At 43.1% G+C, this 23,594-nt stretch overlaps 1 protein-coding gene across 1 annotated transcript in view; it reads left to right on the top strand.

Annotated features, from left to right (window-relative positions):
* Nucleotides 1-23,453, top strand: part of dmxl1 (Dmx like 1) — a 30,241-nt gene extending 6,788 nt beyond the window's left edge. Inside the window, 35 exon segments of the mRNA XM_030769356.1 lie at nt 363-569; nt 1,390-1,625; nt 2,012-2,681; nt 2,878-2,999; nt 3,093-3,182; nt 3,461-3,563; nt 3,685-3,810; nt 3,955-4,176; nt 4,406-6,067; nt 6,426-6,536; nt 6,777-6,946; nt 7,252-7,349; nt 7,465-7,630; nt 8,243-8,504; nt 8,784-9,814; nt 10,731-10,922; nt 11,140-11,216; nt 12,318-12,439; nt 13,484-13,726; nt 13,978-14,171; nt 14,463-14,611; nt 14,733-14,818; nt 15,118-15,319; nt 15,601-15,718; nt 16,532-16,594; nt 18,861-18,947; nt 19,076-19,197; nt 19,573-19,714; nt 20,150-20,210; nt 20,520-20,647; nt 20,946-21,023; nt 21,352-21,443; nt 21,777-21,829; nt 21,964-22,181; nt 22,617-23,453. Coding sequence (XP_030625216.1) covers nt 363-569; nt 1,390-1,625; nt 2,012-2,681; nt 2,878-2,999; nt 3,093-3,182; nt 3,461-3,563; nt 3,685-3,810; nt 3,955-4,176; nt 4,406-6,067; nt 6,426-6,536; nt 6,777-6,946; nt 7,252-7,349; nt 7,465-7,630; nt 8,243-8,504; nt 8,784-9,814; nt 10,731-10,922; nt 11,140-11,216; nt 12,318-12,439; nt 13,484-13,726; nt 13,978-14,171; nt 14,463-14,611; nt 14,733-14,818; nt 15,118-15,319; nt 15,601-15,718; nt 16,532-16,594; nt 18,861-18,947; nt 19,076-19,197; nt 19,573-19,714; nt 20,150-20,210; nt 20,520-20,647; nt 20,946-21,023; nt 21,352-21,443; nt 21,777-21,829; nt 21,964-22,181; nt 22,617-22,841 — 7,928 coding nt within the window. The 3' untranslated portion in view covers nt 22,842-23,453.
* The last annotated feature ends 141 nt before the right edge of the window (nt 23,454-23,594 follow it).

Here is a 23,594-nt window from a genome sequence, read left to right as displayed (position 1 = left end):
AATTTGTATATACATTGCTAATTAAACATTATTATTTTGCGTATTCTATATATATTAACTTATGCAGACATTCAGTAGGGGTGATTTCAAAATAAAACAGCAAAAAATTCCAAAAACCTCAAGAATGGTTAATTCAAGGCATTTACAAAATGCTAACTAACTACAAATGTAACTTTTAACTAGCTGACAGATGACCACACTTAGGGATGCTAGTTACTTCAAACTCCACTTGCCCCGAAAAACGATTTCATATCAGTGCCAAATTCATCCTACTTTTGCTCTCTTCTTGCGAGTCACCCACATGTAAGAAATGCAGTCAGTCAGAGGCGCTGGTTGTAACTGAAGCGTGTCATTTGGCACAGATATCCCCCTTCTTCCTTCTATTTCCTCTCTGAATGGCTTGGATGAGGAGGAAACTGGCAGCTTGTTCACTGTGCACTGGCTCAACAATAAAGAGCTTCACTTTACCCTGTCCATGGAGGTGTTTCTCCAGCAGCTCCGGAACACTGTGGAGCAGCAGAACCCTCCACAGGCCAGCCAGGCAGACGACGGTCAGTATCAGACACACTGTGTCCAGTGCTTTCTCTGCTGTATCTTTGCTCTGTACATTTTGCTAAAACCAGATTTTCCAAGGGCATCTGACTTGTAATGCGAATGTGACTGCATATTTTGATCTCGATATGCATCAGAGGGCTAGAGTAGATTAGCTCTCGATTTCCATCATGTGAATGTGTAGTTAGTATAACTCTGCTGACAGGTGCTTTGATATATGTCCTAAGTTGCTTTTATGATGGTGAAATGGCTTATTGACTTTAAGTGAAGGTAACAGGACTGTCTTTCGCCGACTTCAAAGCATCCACATGCTTCTCAGGTCAAGGCTCTTAGTATTCTGAACATCACAAAGGAAGTTTATTTATTTATTACAGAGGCAGTGTTTTGTTCGTTTGTGCATCGCCTCTTGATGCAGTGCTGAGAAGTACTCGTGCATTCAAAGTATGAAAATGAACATTTTGATGGAAAAGTTGTCTGAAGTTTTTTATGTAAATATTCAATATTTTTAGCTATATTTCTGAATGAAATGGAAGCGGAATCTCTCTTCAGAATCCATTTTAAACATACTTCACCTACTCCACCCTCCACCCATACTCCAAACTCAAAATATTGGAAGAAAAAAAGTATAGTGATCGTGGTGCTCAAAAGTTCATTTCAGACAAGTCTGCTAGAGCAATATGATGATGAATGTTGAAGCCTGTACTGTTGAAATCTGGCTGAAGTGCAGGTACCCTTTGGATGAATGAAGTCAGTCCATTTTGCCAATGATGGTACTTCTACTTGCAGTACTGGTAATGCATAACAAAACTTACCTAAACCGTAATACTGGATCCACAGTCGGCGAGGAGGCTGTTGCAGATTCGCCTGAAGGCCGACAGGTGGAGACAGGAGTGGAGGCTGCTGTCGTCCCCCTACCTGTGGCCGCTGTGGAACACCAGGTAGATGTTTTGCTGGAGGATTGGAACAAGGCAGCAGACATGTTATTCAGCATCCATCCAATGGATGGGTCTCTCTTAGTGTGGCATGTTGACTGGTTGGACGAATACCACCCCGGAATGTTCAGGCAAGCACAGGTATGCACAGTGGGGAATTCTTATTCTTTTGTTAGGTCTTCATTAATGTGAAATTTGTACGCTAATCTGCCAGCAGGACAACACATTTTTACTGTACCCATGCAGAGAGTTGGTGTACTCACCTAATGCAGGATTTGATATTCAGTGGCTTTTTAAATCAGGTGTTCTTGTGGAGGGCTAGAAATGAAAAGTGCCATCAACTATGATTCAGTGCAGTTGATGTGAAAAATACTTTTCTCCGTCACACTTGACACTGTGAATATGATAATAGAATATGATAATAATGCAATCCCAGAAGGATTTGCTTTCGTAGAAAATAAATTCATTTTTCACCACACATATAAGAGCAACTTGCATCTGATAAATAATTCATTCCTTATTGCAAGGTGTCATTTGTATCCCGGATCCCTGTGGCCTTCCCCACTGGCGATGCTAGTTCTCTTAGCCGTAGTGTGGTAATGTATGCCTGCAACAAAAATGTGGACCTGGCCATTCAGCAAGGTCGCCAGCGACCTGCAGGCCTTGCTCGTTCCTCCTCTGTTCTGATTGGCCTGAGTCAGAACAAGGCCTCCAACAGCCTACGCTTGAGCATCTTCACCCCAAACGTGCTCATGATCTCAAAGCATGACGACGGCTCGCTCAACCAGTGGGCTGTAAGCTTCGCCGAGGAGTCAGCCTTCTCCACCGTCCTCAGTGTCTCGCACAAATCCCGTTATTGCGGCCATCGTTTTCACCTCAACGACCTGGCGTGCCATTCTCTCCTCCCGTTGCTGCTCACCACCTCCCACCACAACGCACTTAAGACCCCAGAGGTGGACGGCCTCCTTGCCCACACGCCGGGGCCCTTCCCTGGCCGGAGAAGCAAGGTATCCACGGGTGCAGTGTCGCAGGACCCCAATGCTATTTACAGTGAGCTGATCCTCTGGAGGGTGGACCCGGTGGGGCCGCTCTCCTTTTCCGGAGGAGTGTCAGAACTGGCCAGGATCAACTCTCTCCATGCTTCTGCCTTTTCCAATGTGGCCTGGTTGCCCATGCTCATCCCTAGCAACTGCCTGGGTAAGAATCTCCAAATCGTCTCTAAATAGTATCTTAGATTGTTCTGCTTTTCCATGGAATGTGTACAGTGACATACAACCTATATTAAGGTATTATAGTGTTATAACATAGTAGTAACAGTTGTGAATTCATCCAGAATAAATGTGCCATTTTGAGTAATACGTTCATAAGAAATATTTGTTTTGATTTCTTTAAGGTGTGTATGGCAACTCGCCAAGTGCCTGCTTCGTGGCAAGTGATGGTCACTCTTTAAGGTTATATCAGGCTGTTATTGAGGCCAAGAAACTGCTGAGTGAACTCTCCAACCCCGACATTTCTGTAAGAAGTCTTTGGTAATTTCTGTTCATATGTTCATGTAATTTTTTTTCATAAACTGTTCCATTACTATTTTTCTGTCCTTCTGCTTCACAGAAATACTTTGGAGAAGTGTTCAATATCATAAGTCAACAGTCAACTGCAAAGCCAGGCTGCATAATCGAGCTTGATGCTATCACTGACTTTGTATGTATACCACTGTTTCTCTGTCTATTTGGTAGCAAGCACAGATCAGTACAAAGCAGAAGCTGATTTATCCCATTTCTGAACCTCTGTTTTTTTGGGGGTTTTTTTTTTGTTTGTTTGTTGTTTTTTTTTTTTTGCTGTCTTCTTTCAGCTTTCAGTTGACTCAAATTGACAGAAGAAATGTTGAGGCACAATATCTTATTTCCCATGTATCTATTCAGTTTAATACATTCCACAGAGCGCTTTGGGTTAACACTGCATCTTAATTCCCTTCTCAGCAGGGGAAGGAGACCCAGCTGCTCCATGTGTTTGAAGAGGACCTGATCTTGGGAAACGACAAGAAAGATAATTGTGCACAGGACGTTCCGCCCGCAGAGCCTGGTACGAGAGCCTCTGAAAAATTCCATCTGATGTTACTCTGGTTTTTCTTTCTGTCTTTCTTTCTTTCTTCCTTTCTTTTTTGGCTCTGTGAAATCTAATTTGACCATTGAACTTCATTTAGCCCCAAGCCCGGCAGTCTTCTCTGCACGCTTCTTTTTGGTGGTGGTAGAGTTTTCACAAAGCGGGAGATCACTCCTACACATGTGGCACCTACAGCTGGCAGCCATCCCTGTAACAGTAGGTGAGTGTAAGGTTCTTTTTCACCTCAGGGAACTGTAGTCGTCTTCTATTGTACAATGTCTAATGTTAAATGTTTAACAGTGGCTTGGTAGAAATTAACCTTCATGTTCATTGGTTTGATGTTAAGTCTCATTTTTGTATCTTTCAGGAGGAATGTCTACTCCAAGTGAACGAGAACCTGTTACTCCAACACCTAATCACTGCACACAATTTAGTTCTGAGACTTTCAGCTCCCCTCCAGCTCACAGAAGCAAATTAAACACGTCCAACCTGCAGAGTGCTTGTCGTCTCACCCTGACCAGTCAAAGAGTGTTCAGTCAGGAGCTAAATCTTCCTGAGGGTGTTGAAGTCATTCGGGTAACACCTGCAGCAGGTAAGAGTGCACAGTGGCCTGTCACTATCAGGGATTGTGAGATACCTTCTATTCTGGAACACACAGTAATCTAAAATCTGTATAGAATCTCCATTTGAATGAGTTGTGTTGCTTGCTCATAATAAATGTTGTTTAGAAAATGTCTATTTCATTTTGTACTGCCTATTGCATAACAACCATTTACAAACCAGCCTGTTTTTGCTTTCATTCATAATTTTAACCAATACAGGACATTTGAGTTCGTCATCCTTGCAGCCAGCTGGACGGGCGCCATATCTTCTGGCCACATCCTGTTCAGATGGCAGTGTAAGGTTCTGGAGGTGCGTCACAGCTGCTACGGAACCAGATGCCTCTGGGGAGCTGTCTTATGTTTGGGAGGAATGGCCTTTACTCACGGAAGAGGGTCTGGCCAATAGTAGTTTAGTAAATGTCCCAGGCAGGCCAGTGAGCATCAGCTGCTGCCACACCAGCAGAGTGGCTGTCGCCTACAGGAATTTAGACTCTGCCAAAGACTCATTAATGCACGTGAGTATTTTCCAGTGTGAGTCTACTGGAGGCTCCCAGTGGGTCCTGGAACAGACTCTTGGCTTAGATGGATCCAGCCCCCCAGGCTGTAGCCTGACCACTTCTGATAAAAGCTTGACTGTGCCAAGCAATCAGGATGGTTTAGTGATGAAAGAGGACTGCTTAGGCTCTGGAGGCAAGAGCCTTATTCATTTGGACTGGGTCTCCAGAGAGGATGGCTCTCATATTTTGACAGTGGGGCTGGGCTCCAGACTCTACATGTATGGGCTGCTGTCCGGGAAGCCTCCTGAATTGGGCTTGTCGGATGGGAAAAAGGAGGGGTCAAGAGAGCAACACTCCTCTCGGCTGGTTCTGCTTCGTGCTGTGGATTTGGTCTCCTCTGTGGAGGGCTCCCTTCCCATTCCAGTCTCCCTGTCCTGGGTGAGGGATGGCATCCTGGTTGTAGGCATGGACTGCGAGATGCACGTCTACTCCCAGTGGCAGCCTCCAGCCCCAGTTGGGTCAGCAGTAACCACAACCTCTGATACTGATGTTGGCAGTGTGACGTCCCTTATTGCTGCTGTGAAGCAGAGTCATGAAGACAGCCCAAACCTCCAGCCTCCAAGGAAAACCTTGACCAGATCTATGACAAGTCTGGCCCAGAAGCTCAGTGGAAAGAGAACCATGTATGACCTTCCTGCTGAGATGGAAGATTCTGGGTTGTTTGAGGCTGCGCACAACCTGTTCCCTACCTTGCCACAGTACCACCCAGTGCAGCTGATGGAGCTTCTGGACCTGGGGAAGGTTCGGCGGGCTAAAGCCATCCTTTCCCACCTGGTCAAATGCATTGCAGGTGAGATTGTGGCACTTAAAGATGCCACCATCAACCAGGAGCGTCGCTTGCGTTCTCTCACCATCTCCGCCAGTGGTAGTACTTCACGGGATCCTAAGATCTTCAGCAAAGCTGAAATCTCTGACTACATTGAGATCGACTCCATTCCGCCTCTTCCTCTGTATGCATTGTTGGCTGCTGATGAGGACGTGACCCCCCAGCCCAAAGACCAGATGGCCAGTGCAAGCGGGGACAACGGCCAAGGCTCTGGTCGCACAGATGCCTATGACGAGCTGTTCCAGGCTTCCCACCCAACTCTGGAAGAACTAGACCCCTTGGATGGCGACCAGGAAGATGCCAATGCCAAAGTCATTGACCTGTCTCAGTATGGCCCTACCTGCTTTGGGCCGGAACATGCCCAGGTTCTGTCCAGTCACCTTTTGAACTCCAGCTTGCCGGGCCTGACCAGGATGGAACAGATGTCTCTGATGGCCTTGGCTGACACCATCGCTTCAACCAGCATAGACATTGGGGAAAGCCAAGGCAAAAGTCAGGGTGATTACTCCTTGTTTATTTGGCTGTTTTTGTGAAATAATAGGCATTAGACAAAACTGGTGATTTGTAAATCAGAGCTCATAATCTGTGTCAATCAAGATATCCTACAAGATATAAGACAATAAGAATCCTTTTGTTCTCTTGTGTTTCTACTCGACTGCCACTAATGTCTAGTTGCCTCATTTTTATGTATCATAGTCAAATCACATTCTTGCTCGAGCTGCACCGAAAGGCAATATAGGATGTTAGTTTGAATTTATTTCATCATGTAAATTCAAGCAATCTAGTCATTATCATTTGCTAAATTACTCAAATGAAGGCATAAACTTTTTACATACGTTATGATGTTATTCGGTAGGTGGAGAGACACTGGATGAATGCGGTTTGAGATTCTTACTGGCTGTGCGCCTTCACACTTTCCTGCTAACCTCACTACCTCCTGCTCACCGAGCCCAGCTGCAGTGTCAAGGTATGCTGAAAAACAAAGTCCTAGCACATAACAAAATATATATCCTAAAGTAAAGATGGCATCTGTGTTCATTTCTAAGCGTTTCATTGCCTTTCTCCTCTGTCTTGGTGCTAAATTTCAGTTGCTACGGGTTGGCTATACTGTTGCTGTTATACTGTCATAACATTGGGTGTCATAATGTGAATGAGGGTGTCTGAGGATGCTTGAGGTTGATCCAGTAACCTTTGCTCTGACTCTTAGGACTGTCCACATGTCACTATGCCTGGGCCTTCCACTCGGAGGCGGAAGAGGAGCTGCTTAACATGCTGCCAGCCATGCAGAAAGGCGAGCCAACCTGGCCAGAGCTTAGAGCTATGGGGGTGGGCTGGTGGCTCCGGAGCACCAATAAACTTCGCCGGTGCATGGAGAAGGTTTGTGTAGATAAGACAGTATGTGTGCATGCTTCACTAGTGTAACTAACAAGGATATGTCTTGAAGAGAAAAAAAAATGAATGGGTAATAAAGTCAGTAGTCAATTTTGCCTGTATATTTCAATAAGAGAAGGGTCTTAGAAATTACTATGTCCTTCATCATGTCTGAAAGAGATATTTTCAGTGTGAATAATCTTTTTATTTTTGTTGACCTGAATACATTCCTAATAAACCTCAGAAAAAGTAGGCTTTTACTCCAGGCAATTCTAGGTCTTTTAATCAACCATAGCTATGTATTGTTTCAGGTGGCAAAAGCATCTTTTCAAAGAAACAATGATCCCTTGGACGCAGCGCTCTTTTATCTTGCTATGAAGAAGAAAGCAGTGGTTTGGGGACTGTACAGGTATTTCTTGCTTTGTGAATTCTTGTGTCGTGTTCCTGTCAGCAAATATAAACCAAACGCGGTGTTCCGTCTCAAAGTGTGTCAAGTTTGCTGAAAAAGTTCTGTTACGTTGAAGGTCCCACAAGAACGTGAAGATGACTGAATTCTTCAGTAAAAACTTCAGTGAGGACCGGTGGAGGAAGGCTGCCTTGAAAAATGCATTCTCTTTGCTTGGCAAGCAACGTTTTCAGCACTCGGCTGCTTTCTTCCTTCTCGCGGGGTCTCTGAAGGATGCTGTGGAGGTTAAGTATTCAGAAGCTCACCAGTATTTTGCACAATACGTTTTTATTTTTCTGAAATCCTAAGATGGGCCATTTTAAAGCTTGAGAGGTGGACTTTTGTTTTAATATATTTTTAGGAATGAGTGTTCTAAAGTTTTGTGAAGGATATACTGTTTGATGTTTTTTGAATGTCTTTTGAGATAAATGCTGCTATCATTACTGAAAAGTGACAGGGCAGATTTGGTAGTGTGCTAAAAAAACAAACTTCTCCATAAAGTTTTGTTTCCAGTTCACTCTGCACAAAGGAAACACAGAAGCATAAAAGTTCATGAAGTTCACTAAAAGTCTGTTGACTATTAACTTTAGTGCTAAAGCAATGTTGTGTTTGTAACCTTTGCTTAAAGCTCTGCCTTTGCCTAATGCATTTGTAATATTTGAACACTAGACAATAATGAAACTGGTTATTACCTTAATTAGATTCTCTTGCCTCATTTGGTTTTTTCTTCGGGGGATTATTAAAATTGTAAATTCACACTAGAGGGAGATATTAATATATACATTGATATAATCTGAATTCCTTCCCGATGTGGAATATATTATTGAATTGTTCTGGATGGATGTTTATGCACTCAGGTCTGCCTTGAGAAGATGCAGGACTTGCAGCTAGCCCTGGTGATATGCAGGCTGTATGAATCTGAGTTTGAGACCTCTTCCACATACAAACGGATCCTCCAGAGATATGTCCTGGGACAGGACCACCAGATCCCGACACATCAGGACCCCTTCTTGCGCAGCATGGCACACTGGGTCTTGGATGACTATAGTCGGGCCCTGGACACACTGCTGGAGCAACCTAGCTCCTCTTCCAAACCTGGAGGACATGCATCACAGCAGAGTATGGAGTCATTGTCTTTATATTCAGACTTTGTATCTCCATTAATAGTATTAAAGACTAATCATTTTGCAGGACTACATTTGTTTATTCATGAATTGTTAAACCTGCCTGATTTGTCAAAAGGTTTTTGGTGCTGATTTAGACTGAAAAAGCAGAGTTTACACCACCTTGATTTGTTACATTTCACAGTGAGTCTGTGTCTCATTATTTGACTGCATTGTCTGCTTGACCGTATTAATGACTAATGTTTTCTTTTGTTTAATGCATTTATCACTTCAGGTACCACGGCCATGTCTCCCTGTAACCCTGAGGTTTTTAACTTCTATACCTACCTCAGAACACACCCCCTGCTGCTTCGCCGCCATTTTGGATCATCCGATCGTGCCAAAGTAGGGTTGACTGCAGAGAGTCGAAGAGCTGACTCCATCAGCCTGGTGGAGCGGAGGCTCTTCTTCACAGCTGCTTACGCGCATCTTCAGGCTGGCTGTCCCATGCTGGCTCTTGAGGTCCTTTCCAAGATGCCCAAAGTTGTGAAGAGGTCTAAAACTCTCTTCAACCAGGAGAATCCTTCCGATTTCTCTAGCGGGAGCAAAAAAGACCAGGCATCAGGTCTTGACTGGTCCCAACCGGTTCTTAATGGCTTTGATTCCATTTCCTCCCTCTCCTCCCCTCGAGAAGACCACAGCCACACTGACTCTGTGCTCAGCTTTGACTGGAGTCAGCCTTCCTTGACCCTGCAGGATGAACCTCTGGAGCTTAAGTGGGACAGTGACAAAGATGGCAGTGAAGATGAAGAAGAGCGAGGCTTGTCCATGAAAGCAGTCCAGCCTCAGGAGAGCTCTGCTGTTCCTCCAGATGCTACCTCAGTTTCAACGGACGCATCTGTGTCCAATGAAGACGACGTTGCCCTATCCGAGGACATACTAGCCGCCCGGCTCAAATTCAGCGCCTGCCTGAAAATTCTCACAACCGAACTGCGCACGCTGTCCACGGGCTACGAACTGGATGGAGGAAAACTACGTTACCAGCTCTGCCACTGGCTGGAACGGGAGGTGGAGGCACTGCAGGGGTGCTGTGGCTACAACCCAGACCTCCAGCGTCCACCTGGGGGAATCTCAGTGGACACGAGTCCAGACAAGGAGAGCATGGACCAAGCTAAGGAGCTGCAGCGTGGTCGTAGGCGTTGGCTCCAGAGGAACCAGCCTCTGCTGCGCATCTTCCTGAGCTACTGCAGCCTACATGGGTCACATGGCGGCGGACTGGCCTCAGTCCGGATGGAGCTCATCCTACTTCTGCAAGAGTCACAGCAGGTAAGTTACATCAGTCTCCTCTGGCTTGCCAAATTACCAGATGCACCTTGTACGCAGTTTTCCTGTCAAATAAGAGCTTAATAATCAGTTGATCTGGAAAATTTAGAAAGCATTCTGATAGTTGTGAAATGCCTCATGGGCTATGGAGTAGTGAAGGTTGAGAAATACTCTTGTTTATATTTACTGTGTTGCTGCTACTTGTACATGAATACTCACCTGTAATAGACAGTATAAAAATTTTGTTCAAAAGAATAACCCCTGAGAATCATCATACGCTACAAAAACGGTGATTTTACACCCCATGTATCAATGTGGATTTTTTTTTTTTTTTTTTCAAGAAAATATTTTGGATAAGTGGTGTGGAATTGTGACTGTAGTGTCTTGCGTTGAAATTTGTCACAACAAAAACATCATCAAGTCCAAAAACACATCATAGTGATCATAGCGTGAGGGGGAAATATGCTGGTCGAAATGGTGTCTAAGTCAGCTGGAGGCTGACAGTCTCCGCGTTTGCAGACAGATGGAGCTGGTGCACTGGGGCTCTGTAGAGCAGAGCTTATTTTTGTCACGTTGAAGCTTCAAACAGCCTGAGAGAGAGAGAGAGACACAAACAGACACACACACACACACACACACACACACACACATCCACATAGTTTGCTCTAGAGTTTACTGAGCATCAGGCCCAGCTGTTATAACAAGTGACAGCTTCTCTCTGCAGTTTTACTCTAATTTCTATTATTTCCTTTGTACTCAGCATGAATCCGTATTGCATGCAAACATGTTTTTTTTCCCCTCTCCTGTTGTTTCTTTCAGTTAGCTGTTTGACCCACAATTTTTCCCTTTAAATGGCAAATAGCCTGGTAGGATGTTGAAATTAAACACACTGGTTTGCTGTGTCGCTGTCTCTCATCAGGACGACAGCGTCCAGACTTCAGCCCTCATTACTCAGCAGCAAGCCTCTGTTCCCCTTCTGCTGGCGTATACGGCAAGTTTCAAAACTGTGGTTGCCAACCCCATTGTCCATCTGACCAATCTCACCCATGACATCCTACACACGATCAATGCCCTGGACTCGCCGCCACACCCGGACGTCATCAGTAACAAGGTCAGAAAGGGTTTTTTGTTTGTTTGTTTTTTAATAATTGATTATGCAATTGAAATGCTCCTAAATATCCTTTGTACTCACCCTTACACAATGTGAAAAATCGATTTTTTTTCCTATCATTATTATTGAAACGATGTGAAAAGCAGTGCTTCTGAAAATGTTAATGAGCGTTGTGGGTCCAACAGTCATAATCCATTTTGAACTGCTGCTCTGTCAGATTTATGTGATGCACACATTGGCTGCCTCCCTGTCTGCCTGCATCTATCAGTGTCTCTGCGAGGGCCACAATTACAGGTGGGTTAAACCCTTGGCCTGCCGTTTTTATTGTTCTCACACTTCACTCTGCATCCGCATTCACAACAGCCATTTAACTGTCAGCACGCCCTGTACTTAGACAAACACGACAACATAGCGGGGTTTTTCTGACCTCCTTTGCATTCCTTTGTGCAATTACATATTTTTTTTCGTTTATAGTACATTCACATTCTGCCATTTAAACCTTTTTTTCTTTTTTTTGTGAGCGAATATTTGATGTCGTGCTGAAAATATTCAGGCTAGAGTCTGTGAAATATGTGTCGCTTTGGGATTGACCGAATGACCTTGCTGTGTGACTGTCATGTGATTATGCAATGGCCCTGGGCTACCACATGACTTTTTAGAGAGGCTAAAAATTCTTCAATAAGATGAAAGAAGTCTTTGTGTCAGGCCGTGAGTATATTCACCCCAACAAATGCCCAGTTTGACAGATTAAAAGCCTCTTTTAAAGCAGTTAGAATTACATTAGCTGTCATGATTATTGTTAAATAAATGACTAATACGGCAGCGGTTTAAGACATTGTGAGGGAAAATAGCTGCTCCTGAGCAGAACTAAGGATAAATGCTTTTTGATATTAGTTGGTTAAGACCTTCTTCATCTTCATTTTCAACTATTTATCATACATATCAATATAAATGTAACATTAATGCTGAATCATCCAAAATATAACAGTGAGATGGAGTGGCCACTCCAGGGGTGTCAGGCACAGCTCGCAAAACCCCAGAGTGATGTTCTCCCTGCCCCCCCCCCCCCCCCCCCTTTTTTTTTTTTTTAAAGCAAAATGCATTTCCTGGGGACAGATCATGACCATAAGTACATAAGACATAGTCATGATTGCATTAAGCTTCACTCTGCTAGATGTATTAGGGAGTAAAGTAAGTGCATTAGCCAAAAAAAGAAAAAAAGAAAGTGTCATAAACTATAAACAGAGTGTGCTGCACCATATTATGGTTTTCTTTTTTATTGGTCCCATTGATCATCCATTATGAGGGCTCGTCTCTTTCAGTTCACCTAAAACAGGAAACCAAGAGCTATATGTCTTTTCCTTATGGAAGTCATCATGTCTCTTTTCTTTCTAGCCACATCAACCAGTTCACTGGTATTGCCTACCAGAGTGTCCTGCTGGCCCATCAACACCCAGTCAGAGCTCAGAGTATGGACGAGACGATCCTTCCCAACACCTCTCCTGCACAGTGGCCTGGTAAATCCATATATGAAAGAAATGCATGAATATGTATCTGCTGTAAGAGGACAGGCTTTGGGTCCAGGGCTCCTTGTGACACTGGACTGAGCTGGTAATCATAAAGCACCATCACAGGGTAGGAATCAGTCCTGAGAAATGCTGAGAGGGTTTCTGAGGGCTGTGCATTTTTGCTTGGGCCTAAAAGCTGTTCGTAAGACTTGTTGCGTGTTTTGGCAGGGTTAAAATTTAGGACACTGCATGAGGTTTCCTAAGTACTTATGAACTGACGGAGGAGCGCAGGCATGGCAGCGTCCAAGGACTTTTTGTAACAGGAACAATGTCTTTCATTTGAACAATGGTGCAGCTTTGTTGTGGAGGTATAGTTTTGACAGAGGGGATGTTCAGTTTTTGACGAACTTAATTGGAGCATTTCTTCAACCGTATCCAGAAATTTGGCACGCTCTGTGCGGAGCTTAATGTTTGAATCTAAAAGAGAATAATTCTCTCTGATATGTCATACAGACATTGTGTCATTTGAGCAAAATGAACAAAATCCATCAACGTCGACCCCCATTTCACTACTTTAGCTGTTATAATCTACTCCGAGAAACACTGTAAGAAGCAAGTTGTCCTCCTTGCTGTAAGCAGGAATGTAATGCTTTATGAATACCTCCTGTGTCTGACTCTGACAGAGGAGAGCTTGAAAAGGTACTTTTTCTTCTGTAGTTCCTGGCTGGGTTACTAAGACAGTTTATGAAGACTAGCCCTGATTTCTCCTTGCAAAAATAAGTGCATGCACTCTTTAGCCAGGCAGTGTGTAGTAACAACAAAAGCCATCAAGATTTCTTCTAACAAGGAGTTGAATAACACTGAGCTTGATTAATCAACTCATCAGAGGCTCTTGAGAATTCTAGTTCCTCATTCAGGTATTCTAGGAGGTTCAGGAGAGTTCAATGGAAATCCATACACAGGCTGCTATGAGTTCACCTACATACTGCAGTCTGAAGGAGGTGCTGAGATATATTTTCATTCTCTTTTCTGGTCTGTGCCCGGTTGCTGTAGGTATCGGGGCTCTGATTCGGCTACTGAATGTGGCAGGTGAGGAGAATCAGCCAGGTTTGGCGGTTTTGCTCTGTGAGATCCTGACTGCTGTCTTCCTCAGCCTGTTTGTACATGGACTTGCTACCCACTCCAGCAACGAGCTCTTCCGCATAGTTGCGCACCCACTCAACAGCAAGCTGTGGGTCGCTGTATTTGGCGGTGGAGCCCGCATTCCTGTGGTGGAGAAACCCAGTGTGTCACCAGGTTGGGTATTTTTCAGTTGTTAATTATGCTAAGTTTCACTAAAAGTTTTCTTAAGCACTTGCTTAAAGACACTTTTGGTCAGTTTAAATTCAGCAAAAAAAAAACCTAACCTTACACAGGAATAGGGTTGTACGTCCATATTAAATCACCTTTGATACATTATTAATAAACGTCAATGGCCAGATTAGTCAGCGGAAACAGTGAATCACAATCTGTGCTCTTGTTTATCTACATTTGAATATCAATTTCAGTGTCGGCTGGGAGTGAGGAGCCAGGAGAGAGGAGACAGAGACGCTTTAGATTGATGTCATCCAGGAGTGGCTCCAAAGAGATGCCTGAGAGTCCATCCAGTCCTGTTAACCCTGTGGTAGAGCAGGAAACCTCCATTTTTAAGGAGCGGTTTGTCCCCCCGGAACTCAGCATCTGGGACTATTTTATTGCCAAGGTATTGACTACCTTTCAGTGCCAGACTTTTTTTTTTTTAAGCTTGTGACGCGACTTCCCTTTAAATGATATTGAAGTGCTGTGAGGCCACCTAACTGAGATTATATTTAAGGTCACGAGTTAAAAATAGTATGATAAAACTTTGGTCAAGGTTTAGTTTGGCATGAACTTTGTAGAAAACAGTCCATTTAGTACTTTTAGTACTTCCGACGCGAAGGACTATGATTGAAAGCTATGTTTGTGTCATCTAAATTGAATTCTCTTGTTGTTCTGACTTCCTGTTTTCCTGCAGCCGTTCCTGCCACCCTCTGAGAGCCGAGTGGAGTATGACTCAGAGGAAAGCCAGGGCAGTGAGGATGAGGATGACGAAGAAGATGAATTTGGAGACTTTTCTGACTCAAGCTCTCCACTACAAGAGCATTCTAATAACAATTCTTACAGGTACGACAGCTTTTGAGAATAATGAGACTTTTGGCCCACTTTGGGTTTTTTTTTCTGAGGTTAAAGCTAATGATGTCTCTTCACAAGGTCTAATAAAACGCCCATTTGTCTTTGTTCTTAGTTGGTGTCTGATGCGCTTGGCAATGGTACAAATTGTCCTTGCCAATTTGAAATCATTCTATCCCATGGCTGGACATGACTTATTGGGTAATATACACAGAGCTGCTAAATCACACACACACACACACACACATTCAAACTCTGCTTTGTTGAGGATGATTGGTATTTAATGAAACGTTGTTTGTGTAAGGTCGTCTTGAAAAGGACACGCCGCTTGAAAGAAGCATTTGCCATGAGCGTTTTGCACATATGTTGCCATATGTTGTTATTTATTGCAAGGCAGTAAGTTCTGTGTGTGTGTGTGTGTGTGTGTGTGTGTGTGTGTGTGTGTTTGTGCGTGCGCGTGGGTACTTGGGCTGGTATGCGATGGTGTGAATCCGATTCAGATTTGCCGGTTGGCTCGCCGCTGTGCCACGCTGCGTTGAAAACCCTGCAGCGGTGGGAGCAGGTGCTGCTTAAACGACTTGAAATTTTTGGAGGTCCACCCCCAAAATATATCTCTGCCCATCCCATGGATGACGCTGCCACATCTGGCCCAGCTCTGCTTCGACACAAAGCGCTGTTTGAACCCTCTAACACGCCCTTCAGGTCTGTACTTAAAATAGTTTTTGCATTTTGTGATCTTTCTTAGAGAGGAAGATGAGGGACATGTTCAGTTTGAACAAAACCGAAAACTTCAGTAATTGTGTATCGACAGTGAAACTGAAACTTAGACCTGTACTGTGTGACTTCACCCAGTCATGAACATCAGCATCCAGTGAGGTGGTGTCCTCTCATCCATTGGGGTATCTTGTCTAGTAATAACTGTTTTTTAAGCCTGCCAATCAAGGCCTGACAGACTAACGGTGGGAGGCCGTCTGTGCCTTTAGGTCCCGACATCGCTCGGCTCTGCCGGTCAAACGACTCTGGCAGTACCTGGTCAAACAGGAGGAGGTGCAAGAAACCTTCATCCAAAACATCTTCACCAAGAAACGTCAACGTAACGAGGTACCTTTCTACTTCCTCCATAATCATTCTTCTCAGTCATTCACCTTTCCCAAGAGTAATGGCACACTGGTGACTTGAAGATTTACTGCACTTGTAAGACTTGTTTCACAGCCTTTTATCTAAGATAAAAGTGCCATTCTTAATGTCCTGATGTCTGTATTTTAAGTAAGATTCATGGCTAAATGCCATCGGCTGTCTTATTCCAGATTCTTGCCAAGAGGTTTAAGAACCTGGAATGGAGTTGTGTGATGGTTTTAGCTTGTATTTGTGCCATTACTTATGTCCACTGATGTTAATGATTGTTTTTCCTTGCATGACTATGTTTTGTAATTAATATCCCTGTAATATGTCATAATGACTGTTAAATGTGGTCTAACATTTTTAAATCTGTCAAAATTACTACTAATTGTGCTCTCTAAGGCATACTGGTGAACACTGTAAATCAGACTGTTTGAAAACCAATACCCAATGCATTGAATATTCCCATGTGTGTGGCTCTGTGTTGCCTTTATTTATTCCTGATTACAGACCAGTACCTGGAAATTTTCAATGCAATGTACTGCAATTTAGTGATATTCCAGGATATGCATTGTCATTTAATCTGGTTGTCTGTCAGAAATAACTTCAAATGTATATTATTTGACTTTTTTTTTTTTGACAAACAGCCAGATGTAATCACATTTACTGTAATCGCACACCAGTTTGTTCAGACTGCCTTCTGACAATTAACCGAATTTTCTCGATTCGAATGTTCCCCATTGTCTTGCATGTTTCATCACATTTCTTTGTCTTGTGACTTTACAAATTGTTAAGTCGATTGAGGACAACAATGAAAATTTGAAATATTCACTGGTGGAGGACCCTAGCTTCAATCAGGTACTGATTACCGAAATCCTGGGGGGAGGGGCATATTAACTGAAGATCAAGTTGTTTAGTCTTTTCATGTTTTATGAAATCAGTTCTTTTGACCTGTATGTCACTGTTTAAGGCATGCGAGTTGCACTTAATTATGTTGGTCATTTGTTTTGTTTTTCATTTTGAAAATCTGAGTCATTAGTCATTCAGGGGTGGGTATTTTTGTAAGGCGCGCACAGTGTGTTTTTCAATGTGGAGATTAGGGGTGTCTCCCTAAAGTGCAAAACAACATGACCATGAATGCACTGTGCTTTATATAACTGTTCTAATGTTGATTAGGAGGTGAGCAGTTTAGGAGCTAATATGATATTTATAGTATTTACTCGCAGAAAGAGGATGCTATTGTCTGTGGCAGACTGTGTCCTGAAGTATTTATACAGAACTTCTGAGAATCTTGAATTATTAAACTCATGTGTGCTCATAACTCATGAAATACTCGGTGGAATTATGCTTTGCCAAATCAACCCCGCTCTGTGCCGTCTGCTGTCCTGCCTTCCAAGCATAGGCTCATGCATTTATGTAGACCTGTGATTCGGAATGTGTACGGAGGAGAAGAATCAATGAAAGTAACTGCCAAAATAAGGGAAACACTGGTGTAAAGTGTTTTAATGGGATGTTTGGGCACCACAAGCTGCTTTAACAGCTGTGCCTGCTAGTGTCTGGAAGTCTTTGATCCAACACCACTCTTTCATGGGAGATTACATCATTTGGTGTTTAATTCATAGTGGTAGGAGACAGCGTTGCAGCAGAATTTCCTGAAAGTATTCAAATGGATTGAGATCTGGTAACTGAGATGTCCTTGTTTTCGAGCTCATCGTGTTATACTGACATTCTGAAAGACACCGACCACATGAGAGACAGAGATGTTTCGCCATAGTATGAAAGTAGCCCTTTTAAAAAGGAAAAAAAAACCTTCTATGTATTAGCGTTTACTTTGCTCACCAAAGGGTTGAGTTTACCTAAACCACATCACAGAAATGCACTTGACTGAGTACAAAGATTCGAAAGGAGTCTGCGGCTTAAAGATTTTTTTTGTCCTTGTTCAGAATAGGGTAAAGGATGACTCATCTGACCACATGATTTTGCTGACGCTCAGTAGACCACTGCTTCTATTCTTCGCATGGTGTTATGCGCAATGGTGCATCTTTAGGTTTAAATAAGGATTTTTTTTTTTTTTTTTTTTAACTGCAACCCCACTTTTTTTTTTTTTTTTTTTTTTTTTTTTTTTGTGCAAACTTCTTATCAGACTGGTTTGGATGAAACTGCTTGCTCAGGGACTGGATTTCGTATTTGCGGTCTATTGATTCAGAGATTCTTGTCTATTTTTTTTTTTTTTGCCGCGTGCATCAAACCAAAACACGGGTATCGCGTTCGAGGAGCTTGTCCTTTCAAACACAGTTGAATGTAGTCGGTGATTTTAGTTCTCTCATGCTTCCATCTCACACCTTAGCAACTGTTTGTCGTAGAACGTTAGCCAGCTGGGCTGTCTGTACCGTTAAAGCTCATCTCAGATGCGCTGCAACACCCTCTCCTCTCTCAGTGTCACTATGATCTCTTCCTTTTGCCATGTTAGCCAGCACGAGGGATGACAGTGCAAGCCCAGCATTTTTCCCATATGAGCCCAAGCACAGTACTATGTTAATTGCCGCCAATGGTTCATTAATTGAACCATTATGTATGCTAATCGAACCATTCCTGTCTAGAACCACCGGCTTTAAATATACTTTGTATCCTTCGTGTGGTGGACCGTTTCCTTTATTTTGGCAGATACTGGTATCTGTATGGAACACGCAGTGTAGCAGCTTGGATTCTGTACCTCGATGGTATAAAAGGACAGATTGCTCAGCCCTCACTTACATATGCAGTGTTATTCAAACAAAAAAAAAAAAAGGGTCAAGTTGTAGTTGACTCTTTGATGAATGGGCAGTGCTACTTGTGCAAAAAAAAAAAAAAAGCCATTGACTTCATAAATGTCATATTCTTCCACAAAAGCACATCATAAATTGATATATGACTGCTGCCATGCTTGTGTTGAGGCGTTGTCATACCTCATGCTAACCGTTACACTAATTTACATAACTGCTCTGCATTTTTGTCATGCTGACCCTGTGGCTATGAAAGATGAAGGGAGAACTTGTACATACTTTTAGTTTCTCATGTTTTCCTGTAGCGCACGCGTAAACACTGCTGTTGGCTATGATCCTGATGATGAGTCTCTTCCCTACAGATAGAGGCAGATCTGGGTTACCCTGGAGGGAAGGCGCGAATCATCCACAAGGAGTCTGACATCATCACTGCCTTTGCCATAAACAAGGTGAGGACAAAGCGAGGGAGAAAAAAAAAGAGAGAGAGAGAGAGAGAGAGGGGGAAGAAAGGCCAAGGCTGCTCTTTTCGTTCTGTTTGGTTGAGTGGGTGAGACGTAGCGAATTCTTTTTGTTGCAGGCCAACCGTAACTGCTTAGTAATCGCTTCGACCCACGACATCCAAGAGCTTGATGTTTCCTCCATCCTGGCCACTCAGATCCTGACCTGGATTGATGATGAAGCAGAGACGGAGGCCAAAGGGTAAGTTTGTGGGATGCATTTTTAACATTTGGTGCTCTAGAACTTTTTTTTTTTTTTGGTTCGGAGGACAAAAATGTGGAATAACAGTGAGATATTTTAAGACGGCATTCATCACGGAACATAATTAGATGAATCTTGACAATGGAAGAGAAAAGAGATGCTAATTCTTGTGATACCTTCCGTGTTTAATTAACGTTACTGCCATCATAACGTTTGGCTTAAGTTCTTTGTTATTCTTTGAAACCTGAAGCCTTCAGACATTAATTTCACTTGATAATGTAATACTACCCTGTAATATTAAATGTGCCGTTGGCCTAAATGGCACGATTAACTGACTTTGTAGCTAATCTTGTGTGGAACGGTTTTGTGTTTCAGGGGTGACGATTTCCTGGTCGTCCATGCCCGCGACGATTTCAGCATGTTACATGGCACTACACCCTACACCCACAGCAGCCCTGGCACCCCCATCAACATGCCCTGGCTGGGCAGCCTTCAGACGGGCAGGGGCGCCGCTGTGGTGAGCGCTTTTCAGTGGTGTTCTTTTCATCCGTGCACATTTACTGCAGTCTCACTGTGTCCGTCTAACAGCATTATGCAGTTTAGATAAACAAGTACTTGGTTATGGGGTTTTTTTTTTTTTTTTTGGTTTCTTGTTAATTATTTAAATATCTGCTCTAAAAACATCTGCTCTGACTTACTTCTTCAGTCCTCGGGACACGTTGTTGACTGGCTGATACAAATGGCACTTAAAATGAGCTGTTTACGGTGTTGATATTTGTGTTCCACATGCAAATGATGACATTTGTTTACCGTACCGAATGAATGTCAGAACTTGTTGCTTAGTCATTAATATCATAATTATGCTCTGAATTTTGACATTTGATTGAGCCAGCTTCATAGGCCTTGTCCTTCAAGCGCAGATGGACTAACAGTGTTGTAATCTCTTGTACAGCTTATCAAAAGGAACATTAACAACGTCAGAAGAATGGCCTCCCACCCGACTCTACCCTACTGTAAGCGACACTATCCGTTCTGGATTTTTAATAGGTTTGAATGAAGACTCAGCGTGAGATTCCTTTCGTGTGCCATGTAGAGCTAATCTTTTTTTTTTTTCTCCCTCCAGTGTGAGGCACAAATCCTCTTAAATGGTCTCATTATCCTCTCTGTCAGAATATTGCGGATTTGGGATGTTTTGGCTGAAATGACTCTGCTCACTGAGCAGACGGTGTGCAGTAGTGCTGTTGCAGAGGCGTTGATGTGTCCTGTGTTTCTCCCTTGTTTTTTTTTTTTTGTTTTGTTTTGTTGTTTTTTTTAAACTGTAGACCTAACAGGGGCTCAGGATGGTAGTGTGAGGATGTTTGAGTGGGGTCACTCGCAGCAGATCATCTGTTTTAGGAGCCCAGGCAACTCCAGAGTCACCCGGATAAGATTCAACTACCAGGGTAACAAGGTGAATGTGTGAGAGGGCCCCCGAAAAGGCATCGTTTCTCAGACAAAACCGTTTGTGCAGAATAGATCAAATGCTAGTCAGAACAGTGTTTGTGTGTATTTGTAAAAACCGAGATGGAAAACCGAATAAACCTGCATGAACCTGAAAGCCTAAATAAAGGGTTTTTTCTTTTTTTTTTCTTTTTTTTTTTTAAAGGTTTTAAATGCTTCATGCTGATTTGGTTTCAGTTTTTTTTTAGAAGCTGTTAGTGTTAATGTCCAACATCACAGACTAATTTAGTGTCATATTGTTTCCACAGTTTGGTATTGTAGATGCTGATGGAGCCCTTAGTCTTTGGCAGACCTGTACAACAGGAAACACACCTAAACCATACCTGGTAAGCATGGCACCCCTGTTTCAGACCAGAACCATCCCCACTGTTCACCCTTAAACCTCTGAAATACTGAACTCAGGAGAAGAGCTATTCATGAAATAATGGGTAGAAGTGGTTTTTTTATAAAGCCTGTTGGCCAAAATTATTATTCAGGGAAAATTTTTTATATATGTATATGTATATATATGATGTCTTGTTTATTTTCTTCTTTATTACTGATGCATTGTGATGTCTTGCAAATCACCAGTGTTTTTACTTTATCAAATTATAAATATTTAAAAAAGGCAATCTGTGACACAGTATTGACTGTTGTTTTCTTACTCTGTTCCAGACGTTGCAGTGCCATAATAAAACAGCTAATGACTTTGTGTTTGTGGGCTCGTCTTCCCTTATCGCCACTGCAGGGCTTTCCAGTGACAACAGGTAGGATACCTACAATAAGGAATTAAACTTGACATCCGCAACCAATTCAACAGTATTAAATGAGTTTTGTTTTTAATTAGGCAACGCGCTGAAAGTCGTTTACTTCATCCAGCAGCGTTGACGACGCTAGTGCTTTCATTACAGCGTGCAGCATTTGAATTGCATCATTTAACAGCCAGTGCCGCTGATTAGAAACTGAGACGCAATTTACCTAAACACGGTTGACCAGATGTGAACTTTTTTTTTTTTTAATTGTTGCTGATGTAACCTTAAGGTTTTTTTTTTTGTTTTGTTTTATTTTTTTTTGTTTTTAAATCTTTGTTCCCCCCAAAGAAACGTGTGTTTGTGGGACACTCTGGTCACTCCTGCGAACAGCTTAGTTCATGGTGAGTCAACATTACAGCTTTTCCACTGCCTCACTTCCAAAACCGTTTCCCCTGGAGTAGTGCGTGAGTGTTAATAATAAATCAAACAGACAGTACAAAGGCCCATGTATCATTCTCCTCACTTGTGATTACAGCCTTCTGCTGCCACGACTCCGGTGCAACCGTGCTGGCGCTGGCGCCCAAGCAGCAGCTGCTGATCAGCGGGGGCAGGAAGGGCTGGATCGGCGTACTGGACCTCAGCCAGCGGCTCCAGCGCCAGAGCTTCCAAGCCCATGATTCGCCAGTCAAGGCCCTGGCCGTGGACTCCACCGAAGGCTGCTTCATCAGCGGCTCGGCCGAGGGCAACATCAAAGTAAGCGTCACTCGCGTTGTTGGCTCGGTCGTGAAGGAACTCTGGGAGTGGCTCGCACCAGGTTGAACTGTATTGAACTGCAGACCCTCGTTATGAAGTTAGGTGATGTTAGGTTTCTGACGATTTTGACTAATTTGCGGCTTCCTGTGCGCATTCATGTGGCATTATGGTACACTTTCAAATGTTGCGTTTCAGCTTTACGAAACTGAAAAGAAATTTATAGTGGTCACTTCAACTAAGTCGCCACGGACGGTAATTACATTTGAGATCAGCATTACTACTGGCACAGGTTGTCTTTGTGACTGACACAAATGAATTTCATGTCCACTAGGATGTCATTTAGGTGTGGAGCTTATTCACTCAGAGTGGGCTACACAATTTCCCTAACGAGCGTGTCCACTGTGTGTCCTTTCATGTCCACTGTGTGTCATTTAGGTATGGAGCTTATCCACTCAGAGTCCGCTACACCACTTCCCTAATGAGCATGCTCGACAGTCCATATTCCGCAACTTGGGCACAGGCGTCATGCAGATCGAGACTGGCCCGGCCAATCACATCTTCTCTTGCGGCGCGGATGGCACCATGAAGATGAGAGTGCTGCCCGGCTGCCTGGGCGCGTACAACAGCAATGCAAAGATCGACGTGAAGTTCATCATGTAGCGCATTCACTTGTAGCGATCCTACATTTTTTTTGCACATGGTAAGACAAGCAATATGGCACGCGTCGCAATCCCGAATGAAGAGATTCACAGTAGATGTACAAGCAGCAGCGCAAGCTTTGCATTAGAGGTCGGATGAACCGGGCAATCATCATTCATTTGGGACTCTCTCCCTTGTGAGTGAACGACACAGGCACGGAATAATTGATGATTGTGATGTCACAGTACAGCCCTCCCCACTTTAAATTTTCCCAGCCAATCAGGACTTAAAAACAAAAAAGCATCATGCTTCTGAAGCACACTGTAAGATCAAAGGATTTTCTTACACGCTGCACATGCTAAGACCTAGTTACGAATCATGACGGGAAAGCAGGCCTTAAAATAACCAAAATTATGTTACAGTGTTGTTGTAATTGTGGTCTAGATTTGAATAGTGATAAGTGTCCTTAGATTTTTACCTAGAAAAGGCTAGGCCTGGCTCTCATGTCATTGGATATAACCCAGTGATAAATTAGTGCTTACACTGATGTTTATGAACTCCTTTATGTTGCATATGTGGCTTAAAACATAGAAAGGTCCTACCCACTGAAAGCTATGTGATATAGGATTTTTTTTCTCCTTGTCGTATTCTTAATAATAATAATAATAATAGTATGTTAAGTTATTGTATATATTAGTACAAAGCTGAACAGTATTTACCAATGAAAAGCCTGGTGAAAGTAGGGTTCTGATCTCTACATTGTAATACATAGGA

This window comes from Chanos chanos, chromosome 1, assembly GCF_902362185.1.
Source record: "Chanos chanos chromosome 1, fChaCha1.1, whole genome shotgun sequence".
Lineage (NCBI taxonomy): Eukaryota > Metazoa > Chordata > Actinopteri > Gonorynchiformes > Chanidae > Chanos > Chanos chanos.
The sequence above is the reverse complement of the archived record's forward strand: the minus strand, read 5'-3'. Positions and strand labels throughout refer to the sequence as shown.